General features: G+C 62.4%; 1 protein-coding gene across 9 annotated transcripts in view; it reads left to right on the top strand.

Moving 5' to 3' along the window:
• Window positions 1-16,761, top strand: part of DOK7 (docking protein 7) — a 34,144-nt gene that overhangs the window by 4,986 nt on the left and 12,397 nt on the right. For 6 of the 9 annotated variants that reach the window (XR_012501703.1, XR_012501699.1, XM_074351243.1 and 3 more), the window contains 2 exons: window positions 4,560-4,790; window positions 6,624-6,824. Coding sequence is in view for 7 of the 9 variants with exons in the window: in XM_074351243.1 (XP_074207344.1) it covers window positions 4,560-4,790; window positions 6,624-6,824 (432 nt within the window). In the remaining 2 variants the exon portion in view is untranslated. The other 3 variants (XM_074351291.1, XM_074351274.1, XM_074351281.1) reach the window with 3 other exon arrangements.

The raw sequence follows: 16,761 nt of genomic DNA, 5'->3' as shown, positions 1-16,761 counted from the left end.
GGCTCACCTGGCTGGACCCGCCCACACCTTGGACAGCTCTTCCCCTCCCCCTCCTGCTGGCCCTGCCCACCGGGTCCCTGGCCTGGGCTTTTGCACTGCTGTTCCCTCTAGCATGATGCTGTTTCCTGCGGTGCTGGCCCTGACATCACTCGGGAGTCCACTGTCCCCGCTGGCAGAGTCTCTGACCCCTGTGCTCAGGGCCCCCAGCAGCCATTTTCATCGAAGTCCTGTTCTGGTCCCCTGAATGGCACTTGCTCATAGTTTTCTTCTTTATCAACATTTTTCGGAGTTTGGCTGTTTCACCTCCTCGGTGTCAGCGCCACAGGAGATGGGCTCTGTCTCCTGGGTCCCCGGGCTGCTCGTGAGCAGAATGAACTGGGCTGAGGGCTGTAGGGGAGGCTGGCAGGAGATGGAGGTGGGCTCCGAGGGGCCCCAGTGGGGGTCTTCCAGTGGCCCTTTCAATGAGCAGGACCCTGTGTGGGATGACGGGGCGCCAGAGAGTTTGCCTTGTCCTGCACCTAAGCACCCACGCTCAATGTGGGCGGGCGGATGTCACTGGGGGGGGGGGGGGAAACCCCCAGGCGGGTTTGCGTGGCCCAAAGTGTGCCCTCCCTGGTGTTTATGGTGATGGGGACTGTCCCAGGCCCCAGGCCGAGGTCCCTGCTCCTCCCACTCTGCACGTGGGTGTGTGGTGTCTCCGAGGGCCTCTGCGTGCCAGGCTGGGGCAGTGTTAGCGCCTCCACTCCGTGGGGTGGGTGGCGTCCATTTCTCAGACGGAGAGTGGAGGCTCCAAGATCTGAGGGACGGGTCCCCAGTCCCAGACGAGGGTTCAGGCCGTGGCACCTGCGCACAGGGATGCAGAGCGTGTATGAGTGTATGTGCAAGGGCATATGTGAGTGCACATACACGCGTGAACAAGCGTGTGGATGTTTGTGTGAGCATACGTGAGTGTGTGTTGGTGTGCGTGCCTGTGCGGGCCCCCTTGGTCCTCACTTCCTGGGTTCACATCTTTAGCACTTCTGTCATCACGCCATCTGTGCCTCCTCTCACCATGACGGCCCGGTCCCCTCCATCCTGGTGGCGAGCTGCCCTCGTGCAGGCCTCCCTCCAGGCCCTGTGGGCGGCTTCATCTCCTCATCTCCTGCCGCGGGAGTCAGGACGGCCCCGGGCCAGGCTGTGCCCCTTCAGCCCCACGCTTTGGCCGGGTGCTGGTGGGAGCCGGGGGTTTGGGGCCCACGTGGCCTGGTGTGGGGAGGAAGAAGCCATCCGAGTAGGGGGCCCAGGGTGCGGGGCGGGAAGGCCGCTGGTGCCTCCTCAGCCGCTGACCAGGCCTCACAGTGGTCGGTGCCCCGAGGATGCTCCCAGTGTGGTCCCTGGCTGAGCTGGCCAGCTACACAGGCGCTCACGTTCCTCTGGCTGGCGTGTCGGCAGGAAGGGCCGGTGGTGTCGCTGCTCCCTGGGAACGCTGGCACTGTCTCCCCAGGCCCTACCCTGCTGTGTCTCAGGCCCCGGACAGAGAATTTCTGCTTCTCTCGTGCTTGTTACTGCAGCGGCTTGTGCCGAACAGCGTCCCCCACAGAACGGGTTTTAAAAATAGGATCAATTTGTGGCCCGAGGTGATGGGGAGGGGCAGCTGCCCGTCCCAGGGCCCCACTGGGTCCCACACTTGCCACGCCCCACCCAGCCCCCTCCCGTGAACTGGGTTCCACCTCAGCTAATGGAGCCCACAGCGGGGGCCGAGGGGCCCCGAGTCTGACGGTGGGCGTCAGCTGTGGCTCTGGGCGGTCCCACCAAGCAGAAGGCGGGAGCACGTCCCGCAGCCTTGTCCCTCACCCTGTTCTGTTCATGTTTAAAAGTGAGATCAGTGACAGAGCTGTGGTGACAAATTACCACCGACTGGGGGGCTTCAAGCAACGCAGACGCGCTCGCTCACAGTCCTGGGGGCTGGAGGTCCCAAACCGCGGCGGCGGCAGCGCTGAGCTCCTCCCGCCTCTCACTCCAGCCTCCTCCGCTTGCGGCTCGTCTGCCTGCGCCTCGGCTTCCCTGGCCTCTCCTCTGTGTCTGTGTCGCTCACACGGACGCTCATCTCCAGGTTTAGGCCACGCGGATGATTGGGATGACCACTTTGAGCGCCTTAACGTGATCGCACCTGCAAAGACCCTTTCTCCAAATCAGGTCCTGTTTGCAGGTTCTGGGGGTCACCGCGGGTGGGCGAAGGTGTGCACTGATTCTCAGACCTCCTCCAGGAGTGGGACAGGAGCTGCATTTCGGATAGAGCCAGGACTCAGAAAGGCTGGGCGGGCCGGGAGCAGGGTCTCGGGGACAGATGCCGGCGTTTGCACCGAGTCTCACACAAACCAGCCTGCGGTGCAGGCGTCCGGGGCGGCGGGACCCGCTTGGCAGCAGGAGGCGGCCGGAAGGTGTGAGGGGCTGTGGGGTGACGCAGGGACTCCCGCGGCAAACTTGACTCCAGACTGCGAGTTGGCGAAACGGGGCCATGAACCAAATCCAGCCGGCTGCTCGTTTCTGAAATAAAGTTTTATTAGAACACAGCCCTTGGCTTACGTGTGGCCTGCAGCTGCTGTCGCAGAGAGTTCGCGGCCCAGGTCTCCGAAAATAGTGATTGTCAGACTCTTTACAGAAAGGTTTATTGACCTTGCTGTATTACTGGGAGCGTAACTCCTAGAACAAAGGAGGTGACAGTCTTGTTCTGCCTTGCTGGTCCGGCCACAACTAAAGCGAACGGCCTTTCATGTGACAAAAGGTCCTCACCGTCCTTGGTGCCAGGCGATGGGGGCTGTCCTTGCTCCAGTAGAAGAGGGTCTGCCGTCCAGAGCTCCCCTTCCGGGGAGGGGTCGAGGGCAGACAGCAAACAGGAAAACCACATGAGCGAGGCCAGCTTCTTCGGAGAAGGGGTGGCGGGAGGCGGTCGGCAGGTCTGAGGGTAGAGCCTCCTGGGTGTGGGTGGCGGGGCCGTCCCCACGCCTGCGCTCCCTTCCGTGGCTGCCTTGGTGGCCTCTCTTTGAGCAGAGCTATACTGGGGGTCTTTCTGTGCCCACCCCCTTCCCAAGCTGTCGCCTCTTGGGCATCTGGTGACACACTGGGGGACACTTCCGTAACAACACATGCGTTCACGCGGCCCGTCTGACTTGCTTCTCTCCGGGTCAGGCCACAAATTCTAAAGGGAGCTGCGCTCGAGGGAGAACGTGCTTGGGCGGGCAGGGGGTTTCTCTGGGTTCTGTGTTGTGTTTTCCTTCAAAATGGGAACATCTTGGCTTTTTGCTGATATGAGAATTTCAAGCACTACAGACAAGGTCTCAAATAGGAAGCTCCCCCATCACAGTCCTGGATTAGTCAACACAGGTTTGTCAGGACACCGTCACCCATGCTGGTTCCCACTGTCTGCAGCTGCTCTCACGCCGGCGGCAGAGGCAGGGGTCCGGGCACACCGTCCACCCTCCGGCCTTCGCAGGGAGAGGCTGCGAACCCAGGCCTCCGTGTCGCTCAGGCCCCCTCTGGCTCTGAGGGGGGGCTGTGCCTGTGGTTTGTTGGGCCGGGCCGGGCAGGAAACACCACACGTGTGCTCCGTCTGGTGCCAACGTGAGTGTTGAGTCAAGTGCGTTTGGGATCTGGTGGTCGCTTGGGGTGGCGGGACCGCTCTCCAGAGGGTTCAGGTGGGAGCAGCCTGTGCTCCTTCCATGGCCGTGTTCTGCTGCCCCATCCTCTCCTGCCCCGGCTTCCACCCAGGGTTCGGGGTTGTGTCACACTTCAGTGTTTAGGTGTTCACATTGGGCCCCCAGACCCCACACCCTCATCACAGACTGGGAGCTGGGGCCGGGCGCAGGCACACTTAGGAGGGACGCGCGTCATCTGCTCTATTGCGGTTTGCCAGGGCCACACGGGTGAGCGGGGGGGGGGGGCAGTGCCACCTCTGGAACTGCATCCCTTCAAGTGCACTGCGTGTTGCCTCCCGGGTCCCAGGACAGCGACTATGATCGCTGAGGGAGAAGGGGAATTTGAGGAGATAGACTTGGGCATGTCCCCCGCAGCCGGGAGTGAGACTGGGGCCTGCTGCACGGGTCTGGGGGTGGCTCGGGTAGTGTCTGGCAGTGGGACCCATGGCTCAGTGGCTTTCTTCCCTGCCCCAGGGCTGGGGTCCAAGTCACACCCTGGAAACCGAGAAACCCAGGAGGCAAAGCGGGTGCAGGTGTGGCGGGAAGCCGCAGTCGCGGGCTGAGGCAGGAGGCCTGAGCCCAGGCAGGCTGAGCTGCCCTGCAGCCCCAGAGCCTGGGGCAGGCGGGCGCACTGGCTGCGGCCAGGCGCAGGCGGGCAGGCCCAGCCGGGATGCGGTGCGGGCCTGCGACTGCCCGTGCAGCCTGTAGCCACGCAGGGTGGGAGGTGCTATTCGTGCGCAAAGGGGAGGGCACCCAGAGTGGCTGAGTGGCTGGCCTGGGGTCACGTCTCGGACCTGGACTCTCGGGCGTGGGGGATGCTGGGGACTTGGGGGCGGAGGTGCCGTGGCCTGGCACCCCTGACAGCCCCTCTGGCGCCCTCTACAGATTGCCTGCTGATGCTGGCCTACAGGGACAAGTCGGAGCGAGCCAAGGGGCTCCGGGAACGGAGCAGCCTCACACTGGAGGACATCTGTGGCCTGGAGCCCGGCCTGCCCTACGAGGGCCTGGTCCACACGCTGGCCATCGTCTGCCTGTCACAGGCCGTCATGCTGGGCTTCGACAGCCGGGAGGCCATGTGTGCCTGGGACGCTCGGATCCGCTACGCGCTCGGCGAGGGTGAGTGACGTCGTCGCGGGGTCCAAGGGGACAGCCTCTGCCCCGATTGTCCCGTGGTTCACTGACCAACGGGCTGCAGAGGCTGGGACGTGACTCGGGGCGGCCCCGAGTCCCTGCTGACGCCCTCTGCCCGGCTTGTGCTCAGGGCTCAGTGTCCCGGCCTGGAGGGGCCCGGCTGTGGTTGAGGGGGAGGCCCTTTCAACTCCCTAACGTGACCCTGTTCATCAGAACTAGCGACTTTAAGGAAAGCAAGCAACTGTCTGAGTGGACTGACCTCGCAAACTGCTGCCCTTTGCTCCCTAACTTGGCGGCTGAGCCCAGAGCTGGGGTGAAGGGAGTAGCAGGGAGGCCAGGGGGCTGCGGGGGGTGCCCGTGCTCCTGGGAGGTCGTCCTGGAGGCGGACGGGGAGGACCCGGCCCACCTCTCAGCCCCGCAGGCTGTGTGAGCAGAGGTGGGTGGACCCCGAGCTGAGCCGCAAAGACCCATGATATTTTAACACAGTATTTAAAAAATTCAAAATTAAAGCCCAAAGCCTGTGATGAACAAAGTGTTCGAATTTAAAGTGAAGACAGGCTCTGAGCCACCTGGAACGTCCGCCTCCTCACCCACCCTAGTGCCACAACCTTGACTAGCCTGGTCTTTATTTAAACATTTGATGTTTCACTCACCATGGGCATTTTGCATTAAATTTTACTCTTCAAATAATCATTGAAATATCACTGAACTTGGCCATGGTTTTCTGCCCCAGGTGAGGGCCTGGCTCACTTCAGCTCAGCCCAGCCAGGGGTAGGGGGTGGGAGGCAGCAGCCCCTCCCTCCTCCGGGAGCCCCCAGGCCAGGAGCCTCATGCATGGGGCATGTGGATGGCTCAGTGAGGGGGTGCAGGGGCAGACAGGGAGAGCCGCGTCTTTCCAGAAAGCCCTCCGGTTGGGGTCCTGCCAGTTCAGCCTGGCTCCGTGCACAGCTCCTTTTCTGCTGGGGGCAGTCAGAGACCCTGCACAGAGGCAGCTGGTGCCTTGTCTTGGCTCCTTGAGAGAAATCACCAGGACACTGTGATGGGGTCTCTGACACCTGGCCACCTTGGGCCAGACAGACTGGACGTCAGGACCCCCTTGAGGCCCCCACTGCAGGGACGCAGGTGGGGCTCCGGGGAGGAGGGGGCAGGGCTAGAGATGAGGCTGGTGGACACAGGCGGTGGGCAGCTAGGCCCCAGGTGCTCTTGGGCTCCTCCAGGGTGTGTCCCCTTCCGAGGTGGGGCGGTCTGGGGAGGGAAGAGCTCACGACTGTCCTCCTGAGGGGCTTCTAGGGCAAAGGAGGGACGTGGATGGTGGAGGAGGCCTCGGGGAGCACGTCGTCATGTTCAGCTCCAGGGAGAACCCCTGACTGGAGAGGGAGGGGTCCACGGTGTCCTGGGTGTCCGTGCAGCCAGGCTGGGCTGTGAGGCAGACCCTGGACTCTCCACAAACTGACCAGGGGCTGGGCTTCCCAGGCCTCCATTTCCCCATCTTTGAAATGGGACCAACCCACTGACCTTATAGGGGTTTCTCAGAGGACTCGCTGTGAACAGGAGCCCTGATGCAGCGGATTTATCTGCAGGCTCATGGGAGCTTTTCCCAGAGTGCACCAAGGCCACATCAGCCTTGTTAGGATGAGGAGGGGTGGTCAGGGCGGTCCCCGTGGGACTGGGGGAGAGATGTGGCACTGGGAGCAGATGTGGAGGGTAGGGGTGTGGGGTGGGGGCAGCCCCGCCCTCTGGAGCTGACACCCGGGTGCTGCTCCCCACCCAGCCGCCTCTGTCCCCAGTGATGCCCTCTTACCCCTGCCCGGCCCCCAGTACACAGATTCCACGTGACGGTGGCTCCAGGCACCAAGCTGGAGAGCGGCCCCGCCACCCTGCACCTCTGCAATGACATCCTCGTGGTGGCCAGGGATGTGCCCCCGGCTGTCGCGGGGCAGTGGAAGCTGTCAGACCTCCGGCGCTACGGGGCCGTGCCGAACGGATTCATCTTTGAAGGCGGGACCAGGTGTGGGTACTGTAAGTACGTGGGCTGCGGGGACCTGGGGCCACGGGCAGCCCCAGACCTCTCGGCTTCCCTGGGTGGACTGTGGCTTGAAGCCGACCCACCCGCGCGCAGGCCGGCTGCTAGGAAACACGGCAGAGTTATGTCTCAAACACCCCGCTCTCAGTGCTGAGCCCAGCCCCTTGGGCCCTCGGGGCTGCCCCTGCTCTTCCCCGTCGGAGGGAGGGGCTTGGAGGTGGAGAGGAGGGGCACCTGGCATCCCCAGATCGCATGTTGTCGCTCACCGGCCTTTGTCCCAGGTCCCAGAGCATTAGAGCCGCTTAAGTTGGATTTAGTGGGGGGAAAAAAAAGGAATAGATGTGTTTATTAAGGATGTTTCGGGAAACACCTTAGTGCACACCCTAGCTTCCATGGCCCTGATCTCTCCAAACCCAGGCCCTGACATCACAGATGAGGGCCAAATGTGAGGACCCAGCTGGGAGGGCAGGGGTCTCGAGGACTGATGTGGCATCGGGGGCCAGGTGAGCACTCCAGGGAGCTGGCCCCCAGGCTGGGAGTGGGGCTGGGAGGATGCACACAGTCCCTCAGGCAGAGAGTTTGGGGCACAGTGGGGATGGGGTGTTCAGGGGTCCCCGCTATCCTCTGAGCAGGGGAGCGATACACCCCTCTGGACCTGTAGTCGCTGTGGGGGCTGCAAAGTCCCTTGTCTTCTCTCTCCCAGGGTTGGGGGCTGAGCCTGTCTGCACTGGCTGCCCTGGGCTCGCGGCCAGCCCAGGCCTCCTGCTGACCTGGCAGGTGGCCTCGACAGCTCCAGTCAGTGTGCTGGTCCGGAGGGCAGAGCCTGGATGGGAGCCTGGGAAACCCACCTGTGAGGGGCATCAGCCCCTCCCTCATGTGGAGGGGAGATGGAGGCTCCGAGCTGCTGGCAACCTCTCTCCACTTCCCTAGCCCTGTAAAGGGGCATTAACCCCGCAACCCGCAGCCTCATGTGAGGATGACAGTGGCATGGGCTTACCACAGGGTGTGGCACACACTCTCAGTACGGCCAGGGTTGAGTGTGGGTCCACTGGGCCCCAGGGCCTCCGTCATGCCTGAATTTCTCTGGGTGGAGGGAACGCACTGGAGGGCGTGTGCGTGCTGGATGCTGGCCCCCTGGTCCCCTCATTCTGCAAAGGGGATGTGACGTGGAACAGGCCGATCTGGGCCTGTGATCCATCCGCCCAGCTGGCAGCCCACAGGACCCTGCATTTGAGGGGACGAGGCACAGGCTGCAGAGATGCTCAGCAAAGAGGTGGATAGGCAGGTGAGGTTCAAGCTCCTGCTCGAGCCAGCAAGACGGCTATAGCCACCGAATTCATGACGATCAGCCATCCTGGGCTGGGGAGGTTAACAGTTTGGAGATGCAGAGAGAGGCAGGAAGGGGTGTGTGGCTGGGGTGTAGGGGTGTAGGTGGCTTTGTGGGATGGGCAGTTTGGCAAAGTGGCCCTGGAGCTGGCCTGGGAGCCACAGCCAGAGTCTGAGGGGCCTTGACCACGGCCAGGCCTGCGCACTTCCCTGCCTGGGGATTTGCTCGGGAGCGAGGGCGAGCACAGCTGCTGGCCTGCCTGCCCGGGGCTGGCGTGGAGGGGCCAGATGGGACATCGGTCAGAGTCCTTTCTGCTGGACACGCCCTGGCCACTGTGCTGCCCAGAGCAGTGAGGGGGTTTCGGGGGCCCTCTCCCAGCTTTGTTCATCTCTCTTGCGTGGGTGCTCAAAGTGCACTTCCCTCCTCAGGCCCCTGGATGTGCGGTCCTGGAGCTGCTCAGGGCCCCCTGGGGGAAGGAGACCAGCGTCCTCGCTGGACTGTGGCCTTCTGGGCACCAAGGCTCAGACAGGATGACTTGAGGCCACTTTGAGGCCTGGCGTGCAGACCTGGGGTTGGCCCTGGTGTGCCCGGCGCGGGGCCGGGACAGTGGCCCAGCTGGCTCCTTGGACACTGTTTTATTTGCCCGGACATCATGTAATAGGGCCGTGGGATACTTTTCCTCTGAGGCTTCAGAGGAAATTCCGACCCTTGGAGTGGGTGGGCTCCTTTCCGGCTCATCGGCCGTTTCAGGCATCCGAGCAGCACCCCCCGCGAGGGCAGAAGCTGCACTCGAGTCGCCGTGCTTCCCGGGCTCCCCGGCATGAGCCGCGGCAGCACCGTCCCAGCGCCTCTGCTTGAGGCCACGGGTTAGCTCCGTCCCCCAAGCTCTGCTGGCCTGGCCGGTCTGCCTTGACCTGTGGGTGTGAGTCTGGGTGTGCTCTGTCCACCGGGGACCCCGACCCCAAAGGGAGTCCCTCCTGGGGATCCTCATCTTCCCTCAAGTCCCCGTCCGAGGCCCCTGGCCAAGCCCGCCTGGTCAGCGGTGGCTGGAGAGCACGGTGGGGGCAGCAGGTGGCAGGGCCAGTCTGGACCCTCTGCAAGTCCTGCTGGGCTCCCTTCTCCTTCAGGGACAGGCTTGCCACTGCTCCACCGGCTATTCCGGTTTCTAGACCGTCACCAGACTCACTGCAGGGCTGGGTGGTGGAGGGATGGCTCACCCCTGCACCCGTGGTCAGAGCACCAGGCCACTCAGGGCCTGGGCCCGCCCGGGAGGAGGGCGGCAGCTCGTGTCCGGAGGGGGAGGGGGGTGAGTTAGTGTCCTGAGGCTGCCGTAGCGAATTACCACAGACTGGGGCCCTTAGAACCACACAGATTGACTCCTTCACTGTTCTGTCCAAAGTCAAAGTTTGAGTGGGGTTGGGCTCCCTCGGAGGCTCCCGGGGAGGGTCCTTCCTGCCTGTTCCAGCTCCTGTGGCCCCAGGGCTTCCCGGGCTGGTGGCCGCATTTAGCTCAGTTTCTGCTCCGTCTTCACACGACCTCTCCCTCTGCCTCCTCCTCCGTGTCTGTGGGATATCGGTCCCTGGATATCAGGCCACCTGCCAACCTGGGATGCTCTCATCTTGGAATTCCCCCTGATTACATCTACAAAGACCCTTTCCCCAAATAAGGCCACAGGCAGAGGCTCTGGGATGTGAATCTGCTCTGAGACCCTGTTCAGCTCATGACAAGGGTCACTTGGGCTGTAAAATTTCTAGAATTCAGGTCATGTGGGGTCTGGGGCCCCGGGCATGTTCAATCTGGGACAGACAGTGGGTTAGAGCCATCAGAAGGCCCTGGAAGGTTTTGGATGTAAAGAATTAACATCTCCTCCCCGGTTCAGGTCCCAGCCTGGCCCCCAGGCCCCCAGAACCATACCCTCTGGATCCCCAACCCCAGACCACTCTTCAGAGAGCAGTGAACGTGACCCTGGCCCCCTTCAACCACCCTGAGACATTCGGTGGTGGGATGTCAGGAGTGGGCCCTGGAGACTGTGGGGGAGGGGGTCGGGGCAGGCGTGCAGGTCTTGGTGTGGCTCTGAGTGCCCCACATGTGGACACGTTCCCTCTGTCCCTGTCTGTTCCCTCCACATGGACAGCACCCTGGCCGGGTTATTTGGATGGAGGTTGGGCTTGGTGGCCGGGAGCCCGAGGTCCCCAGTGTGGTCTGATTCTGCCTCTCGGTTGGTTACAGGCCCCTGTGTGTGTTAGGGCTGCAGGGCAGGGGAGGGACACACTAGGGTGGGGTGCAGAGATTCAGGGAGTCCTCCCCACTGGACAGGCTCAGCTGACGGGGAGAATGGTGGGCTCAGGAGACAGGGTCTGCCCGGAGTTGGAGTCCGGGGCCTTAGGTTAAACAGACGTTTCCGGGAGGGGGCGGGGCTTACAGGACGTCTCCCTCTTTTACATTGACAGGTCCTGTCAAGGGCCTTTCAAGGGCATTTCCACATCCAGGTGAGCTGGCTGCGTTCACAAGGGTCAGGGTCCTTGGGTGCTGAGGAATTCAGCAGGTGGCAGAGGGCGGGAGTCCAAAGCTGGTCCCTGATGTCTGTGGCAGAGGCTCCCCCATGTCCTCTGTGCTGGCTGCTCCCTGCTCCTCCCTCCCTCCTCAGGGTCCAGGCCAACCCTTCAGCCCCTCGGGGCATGGTGAGCATTTAAAAATGATTTTTGTAGGTGAGTAAAGGATGAGGATCCAAGGGGAGGCTGTCTTGCTCTGTATTTAGAACACTCGCGTCTTTCTGTCCAGCTCTGATAATCCTCTGGTGCCTCTTTTGGGCTTTGTGGTCCAAATACCGGGTGGTCTCGCCAGAGCTGGCTGAAGCCCTGGTCTTGGACGCCAGGACTCTGGGGGAGAAGGGAATGTGTTCAGCGGCCTCTGCGCCAGGCACTGGGAGAAGGGTTGGAGCCAGGACTACATGGCAGGGCTGGGAAGACTGAGCCTGTGTGAGATGGACACGAGACATTTAGAGTCCGCAGGGGCTTCAGGGGAGCCAGGGAGGGCCACAGACCCCAGCCCAGGGGCATCGGGGAGGCCCTCTGGAGATGAGCCTGAGTGGGGTTCTACAGGGCAAATAGGAGTTGGCTCAGCTGCCGAAGGGTAGGAAGGGGTGGTGGGAAGAGAAACAGTGCTCCAGGCATACGTTACGCAGGAACAGGTTACCTGAACAGCACGTGCAGGAGCCCTGTTAGGTGGGGGGCAGAGGTGAGGCCGGGGGAGGAGGAGACAGTGTTGGGTTACAGAAAGGCCGGTAGGAGCTGGCACTGTGTGCCCAGCGTAGCGGGAAGCCACTGAGGGTGCTTGAGCGGGACTGACAGATCTGTGCTGAGGGTGGTAGCTTCGGCTCCAGGGTGCAGATGGGATGGTGGGGGGCGCGGGGGGTGCTCCGTGTGGACTGGCGGAGAGAGGGAGAGGCTGTGAGAGCTGCTGTGCGGTGGGCGGGGCCTGTGGACTCAGGAGCGTTAACAAGGCCTGAGTGAGGGGCGCAGGGCGGTTGGGTGGGGAGGACGGAGAGTCCCAGGAGGGCAGGCCTGGGCTGAGGCCTGTTCGGGTGCTTGGCCTTTGGGGTGGGGAGGCGTCCAGGGCAAGGTTGTAGCCAGTGCGGAGGCCCCGTCTCGAGCCCGTTCAGGTTTATACGCAGAGACCCAGCCTCCCCTTTGGGTCTGGGCCCCTATCCCGTTTTTGGCAGGTTTGTGGTCCATTTCAGCCCTCTGCCCTGAAGTCTCTGCTCTGGGGTGGGAGTTGGGCCCGGAATCCACCACCCTTCTGTAGCCCATTTTCATATTTGCAGACAAGGGTGATTCTGGGCTCTCTGAGTGTCTGGGAGGCCGAGGTCTCATGGGACCAGGGAGAGATGGGACCAGGGGCGATAGTCACCCCGAGAGTCACGCTGCAGGGTCCCCTGTGTTGTAGGGTTTTAAGTGCTCACTTGTGTTCAAGCATCTGTCCTCACACTGACCCTGTGGAGTGTGTGCACACCCCCATTTTACAGGTGGGGAGACTGAGGCACAGAGCTATCTGGCACCTGCCCTGGTCTGTACATCAGAGCACGGTGGAGCTGAGATCCGGCCCTGGGTGGCCTGGCCCCACTCTCCGGGCCCTGCTGTGCCGCCCGCCAGCCCCAGTGCCTGACTGGCCGCGGGGCCCGGTGGGGCAGGAGTAGCTGCGGTAATTTCCGCTCCAGCCCTCCGCAGCCTCTGGGCTTCCTCCACTGGGTATTTTGCTTCCGTCTGTGTTCTCCCAAGCAGAAAAGCAGCCTGAGGGGCAGGTCTGGTGTCCCCCTGTTCTCATGGACACGCAGTGTGGCCTCGTGTGAGACTGGCATGCGAGAAACTGAGTCCTTGGACATGAAGTCCCTGTTACTCTAGGATTTCAGTGTGTGACTCCACAGATTCCCCAGACTTCAGCCATGTCTCTTAGCTTGTCTGAGCCTCAGTTTCCTTACCTGCACTGTGGGGCTCCCTGTGCCCCTAATATGAGATGCAGGGAGCACAGGGTCACAGACCAAGTGGTGGCCTGGATCCTGGTGCCCTCAGTGCTCAAGCCATGCCCTCGCCTTGCCTCCCAGGAAGACTGGCCCCCAGGCTGCTCCCAGTTCCAGCTACTCTGCAGCGTCTTGTGGATTGGGAGTGACCCCCACCCCATGGGGCTCTGGCAAAGGAGTGTCTGGTACTGATGCAGCCAGGTGCCTGGGCAGTGGGTGATAGTGTCCCCGAGAGGGACCCCAAGTCCTGCTCTCCCAGCAAGAGACCCCTGTGCTGGGCCAGACTGGCCCTGTATGGACTGGGCCGGCAGGCTGTGGTTTGCAGAATTCTCCTGCTGGTGGAGACTCGAGCTGAGCAATGTCCTTCCCACCCGCACCTCTGAGCCCCACCTTGGCATGGCCCCGGGGGGCAGCAGGCACCCCGGGGAAAGAGCAGGGCCTGGGTTTGAATCTCCACCACTGCCCCCCAGCCCGCACCTATGCTCCATGTCCCAAAGCAGGGATGGGGGCTTGCAGCCGATGCGGTTTGCTGCCATCCCTGCACCCTGTGCACCTGACGTGGGGCCCGGGGGCGGACGCCTGGCCCTCTCCTTGCTGGGTCGTTCAGGATGCCATTTCAGAGGACAGAGCTGGTGGGTGGGGCTCTCCGCCTGCCCTTGGGGAGACACAGAGAAAGCAAGACCTTAGGTCTGCCCTGAGGAGCCTCTCACCTGGGCAGGCTGCGCCCAGGGGCCCAGTGCAGCTGTGGAGCGGGGGCAGCACTGGAGGAGAGTGGGTTGCTCAGGAATGGCCTCGGCTGGACCTCGCAAGGAGCAGGGTGCTGGTGGGTGACAGGGAGGTTGAGGCTGACGTGGCCAACGCCCCTGCTCTGTGCTCAGGACAGTGCTGGCGCCCCCACCATGCACAGGGGTGGTTGTCTTGGTGCTTAGAGCCTGCATCTGGCTTTTAGCGGGCAGCAGCTGCCAGGATGGTAGGTGCCTGCCCTGAGCTGCTGCATCCTGCGCTGATGGTCATGGTGTCCGTGAGAGGACGGGTTGGAAGGGTGGGGACACACTTGAATGAGCCCAGGATGGAGCCTGCTTCCCAGGGGAGTGGCTTGGTTTTTTGTTTTGTTTGTTTCACTGTGGTAAAATGCACGTAACACAACATTGACCATTTCAACCGTGTTTAGTGTGTTGTTCAGCAGCCGTGAGCACATTCATTCCTGTCCCTGTGCCACCATCACCACCGTCTGTCTCCAGAATCTTCCCAAACTCTGTCCCCATTAAACTAACTTCCTCTTCCCTCTCCCTGCACCCGCTCTTCTTCTTTTTGTCTCTGCTTTTGATGACTCCAGGGACCTCTTATAGGTGGAATCACACAGCATTTCTCCTTTTGTGACCAGCTTGCTTCACTGAGCACCGTGTCCTCTAGGTTCCTCCAGGTTGTAGCAGGTGTCAGAATTCCCTTCCTTTTTAAGACTGAATTATATTCCACTATGTGGATGGGCCACATTTTGTTTATCCAGCCGTCAGTGGACACTTGGATTGCTTGCACATTTGAGCTATTGTGAGTAATGCTGCCGTGAACACGAGGATGCCAATATCTCTCCAAGCCCTTGCTTTGAATTCTCCCGGCTGCGAGCCCAGCAGCAGAACTGCTGCATCAGATGGTGGTTCTCGGTTTAATTTTTTGAGGGCCTGCCGCGCTGTTTCTGCACGACTGTACTGTAGACACTTCCCCCGGCGGTACCCGGGGGCCGGCTTCTCCGCCTCCTCGCCAGCACTTGCTGTGTTCTGTTTTGTTTTTGTTTGTTGTTGAAAGTAATAGTCCTAGTGGGTGTGAAACACGAGGTGAAATTTAAAACGTCATTTCAGACGAACTTATTTTGTTGTATTTTGCTCCTTTCTCCCAAAATAAGGGCAGAGAGAAGTGGAAGTCGAAGTGGTGCATGCTTTACTCTCTGAGGGAACTGCGGGATAACAGCCCAGCGGGCTCGGCTAGCTGCGCCGGCGCCCTGACCGCGCGGCGCCTGTCTGGACCGGGCTTTCTGGACGCTCCTCAGCAGGAGGGCCCTGCAGCCGCTTCCAGGCCGTGTCCCCGGCGGGACTCGCGTGCGGCCCTGTCTGCCGGGCTCGTTGTGCGTTTGCGTGGAGGGGTGTCTTCTCCTGGTCGTTGAACCTCTGAGATGAATGCAGTGCTTTCGCACTGGGGATGCTTCTCCTGAGGAGCAACTGCATTCGTAACGTGGGTGAGGTTTGCCTGTACCCCGGGGGGACCCGCAGTGTCTGTGCACAACACAAGGTGGCTGGAGGCCTGAAGGCCGCTTTCTGCTCAGACGCCCTCCTCCGCAACTTAATTTCCCCATGTTATTTATTGCTGTGTAACAGACACCCCAAAACTTCATGCTAGTTCCATGGCTTGTGATTCTGTGGCTCTGGGATCACTCGGGCAGTGGCATTTGGAGGGCGGCCTCAGGCATAGCCTGGGGCCCTGGTGCCAGCTGTTGGCCGGGCCGCCTCGGTTCTGCTCGGTGGCCTCTCTCCAACAGGGCGGCGGGGCTGTGTTGGCAGCGACCACACCTGTGCGATGAGGCAACGGGGGGCCAGACTTTACCTTTCCTCCCCTCCCCCCAAACAGACAAGCAAACAAGGAACGCGGAGAACGCCTCCCTGGGGCAGGCGGGGGCCTGGCTGCCGCCATGTCTCCCTCCCTCCGTCCACACTGAGCACAGGGTCTCCTGGGCGTCTGGCCCGGGCTTGGACACTGGGGGCCACAGAAAACTCAGAAGTGGTCCTGCCTCAAGGTGTTGGGCCTGGTGGCTGGGACATGTGATGTCAAGGGTCACAGGCTCTCCCCAGAGGTGTCCCCTGAAAGCGTCGCCGGCTGAACGGTCAGGGGTCAGAGGTGAGGAAAAGCCACCTTTCGCAGCAGAGTCTCCCTGGGCTCAGGTGGGGCCCCGAGGCCGCCAGGGGGAGCGGAGCGGCGGCTGCGCTCCCTCCAGGCCTCACCGGCCGCGTCCCCAGGAGCGCGACGCCTGGAGGAATGCCGCCGGCTCCACTCCCTTCGTAATGTGGTTTTTTATAGTCTGAGGACTGACTGTGCCGCGGCCTCTGCCAGCTGACTGTAAGCTTGGGATTAGAGGCCTGGCCCTGGGGGAGCGGGGCGGTCCGGATGGGGCCTCCTCCCTGCACAGCCGCCAGTCGGCCAAGGTCCTGGGCTTGAGATCTCAGCCAGGGCACCCTGCCCCAGAGGGACCCCACCCAGCCCTCCTGGGCAGCGGGTGCCCCCTTGGTCGGCGCCAGGGTGGGCCTCGCTCTGCTGCCCGGTCAGAGGCTCTGTGGTGCCGGGACGTGGCCCCTCTCTGGGTCTCAGTTTCCTCATCTCTAAAGCAGGCACGTCACCAGGTTTGGGCCCTGGGTGGCCGCCCAGCAACACAGCCGTGTTGCCACGTGTGGGGCTGGCCCGAGACCCTGGAATTCAAAGCGGCGAGCGTGACCAGGACGGTTTTAGTGTGGCGCTTCCCCGTCCTCCCTGTGCGCCCTCCTCCTGCCTTTCTTTGGGCAAAGGGCGGAGGGCGAGGCACCGAAGGATTCTTGTGCGGTGACAGCACGCCGGGTGTCCAGCCCACGTGACCTGTGTCCCCATTCACTCGACCACGGGACTTCATTCACGCTGGCGGGGCTCCGGCCCGGCCCAGGCCCCCACGGCCTCTCTCTGCCTGGCACCCTTGCAGCGGCAGTCCCCAGGTGCCCCCTCTGCCCGAGCCCCTGGGCTGGGATCTCAGCCGGGCCTTCCCTCTGTGGGTGGGAGCCCCTTGGCGGGACCTCAGCCCCATAGCTGCGCACCGTGGGCTCCAGCCCCCAACCAGGAAGAGGGGAGGGCTGTGAGGTGGAGCAGGTGCCAGCACCCCTCTCACCACAGCCCCGGGTAAGGAAGCAGAGTCATGCAGCCACCCTCCTGCAATGTGCATCCCGCCAGCCACCCCCTCAAATGAATGCGGGGCCCTCCTGTGCATCCAGGACACCCTCCTTGGCCTCCTCCCGTGGCCCCTTTCTCCAGAAATTCCAGCTCCTGCTGCTGGCCAGGGAGACACAAGGTGGCTGATGGC

The sequence above is a fragment of the Camelus bactrianus genome, chromosome 2 (genome assembly GCF_048773025.1).
Source record: "Camelus bactrianus isolate YW-2024 breed Bactrian camel chromosome 2, ASM4877302v1, whole genome shotgun sequence".
In the NCBI taxonomy this organism is placed as follows: Eukaryota; Metazoa; Chordata; class Mammalia; order Artiodactyla; family Camelidae; genus Camelus; species Camelus bactrianus.
The sequence above is the reverse complement of the archived record's forward strand: the minus strand, read 5'-3'. Positions and strand labels throughout refer to the sequence as shown.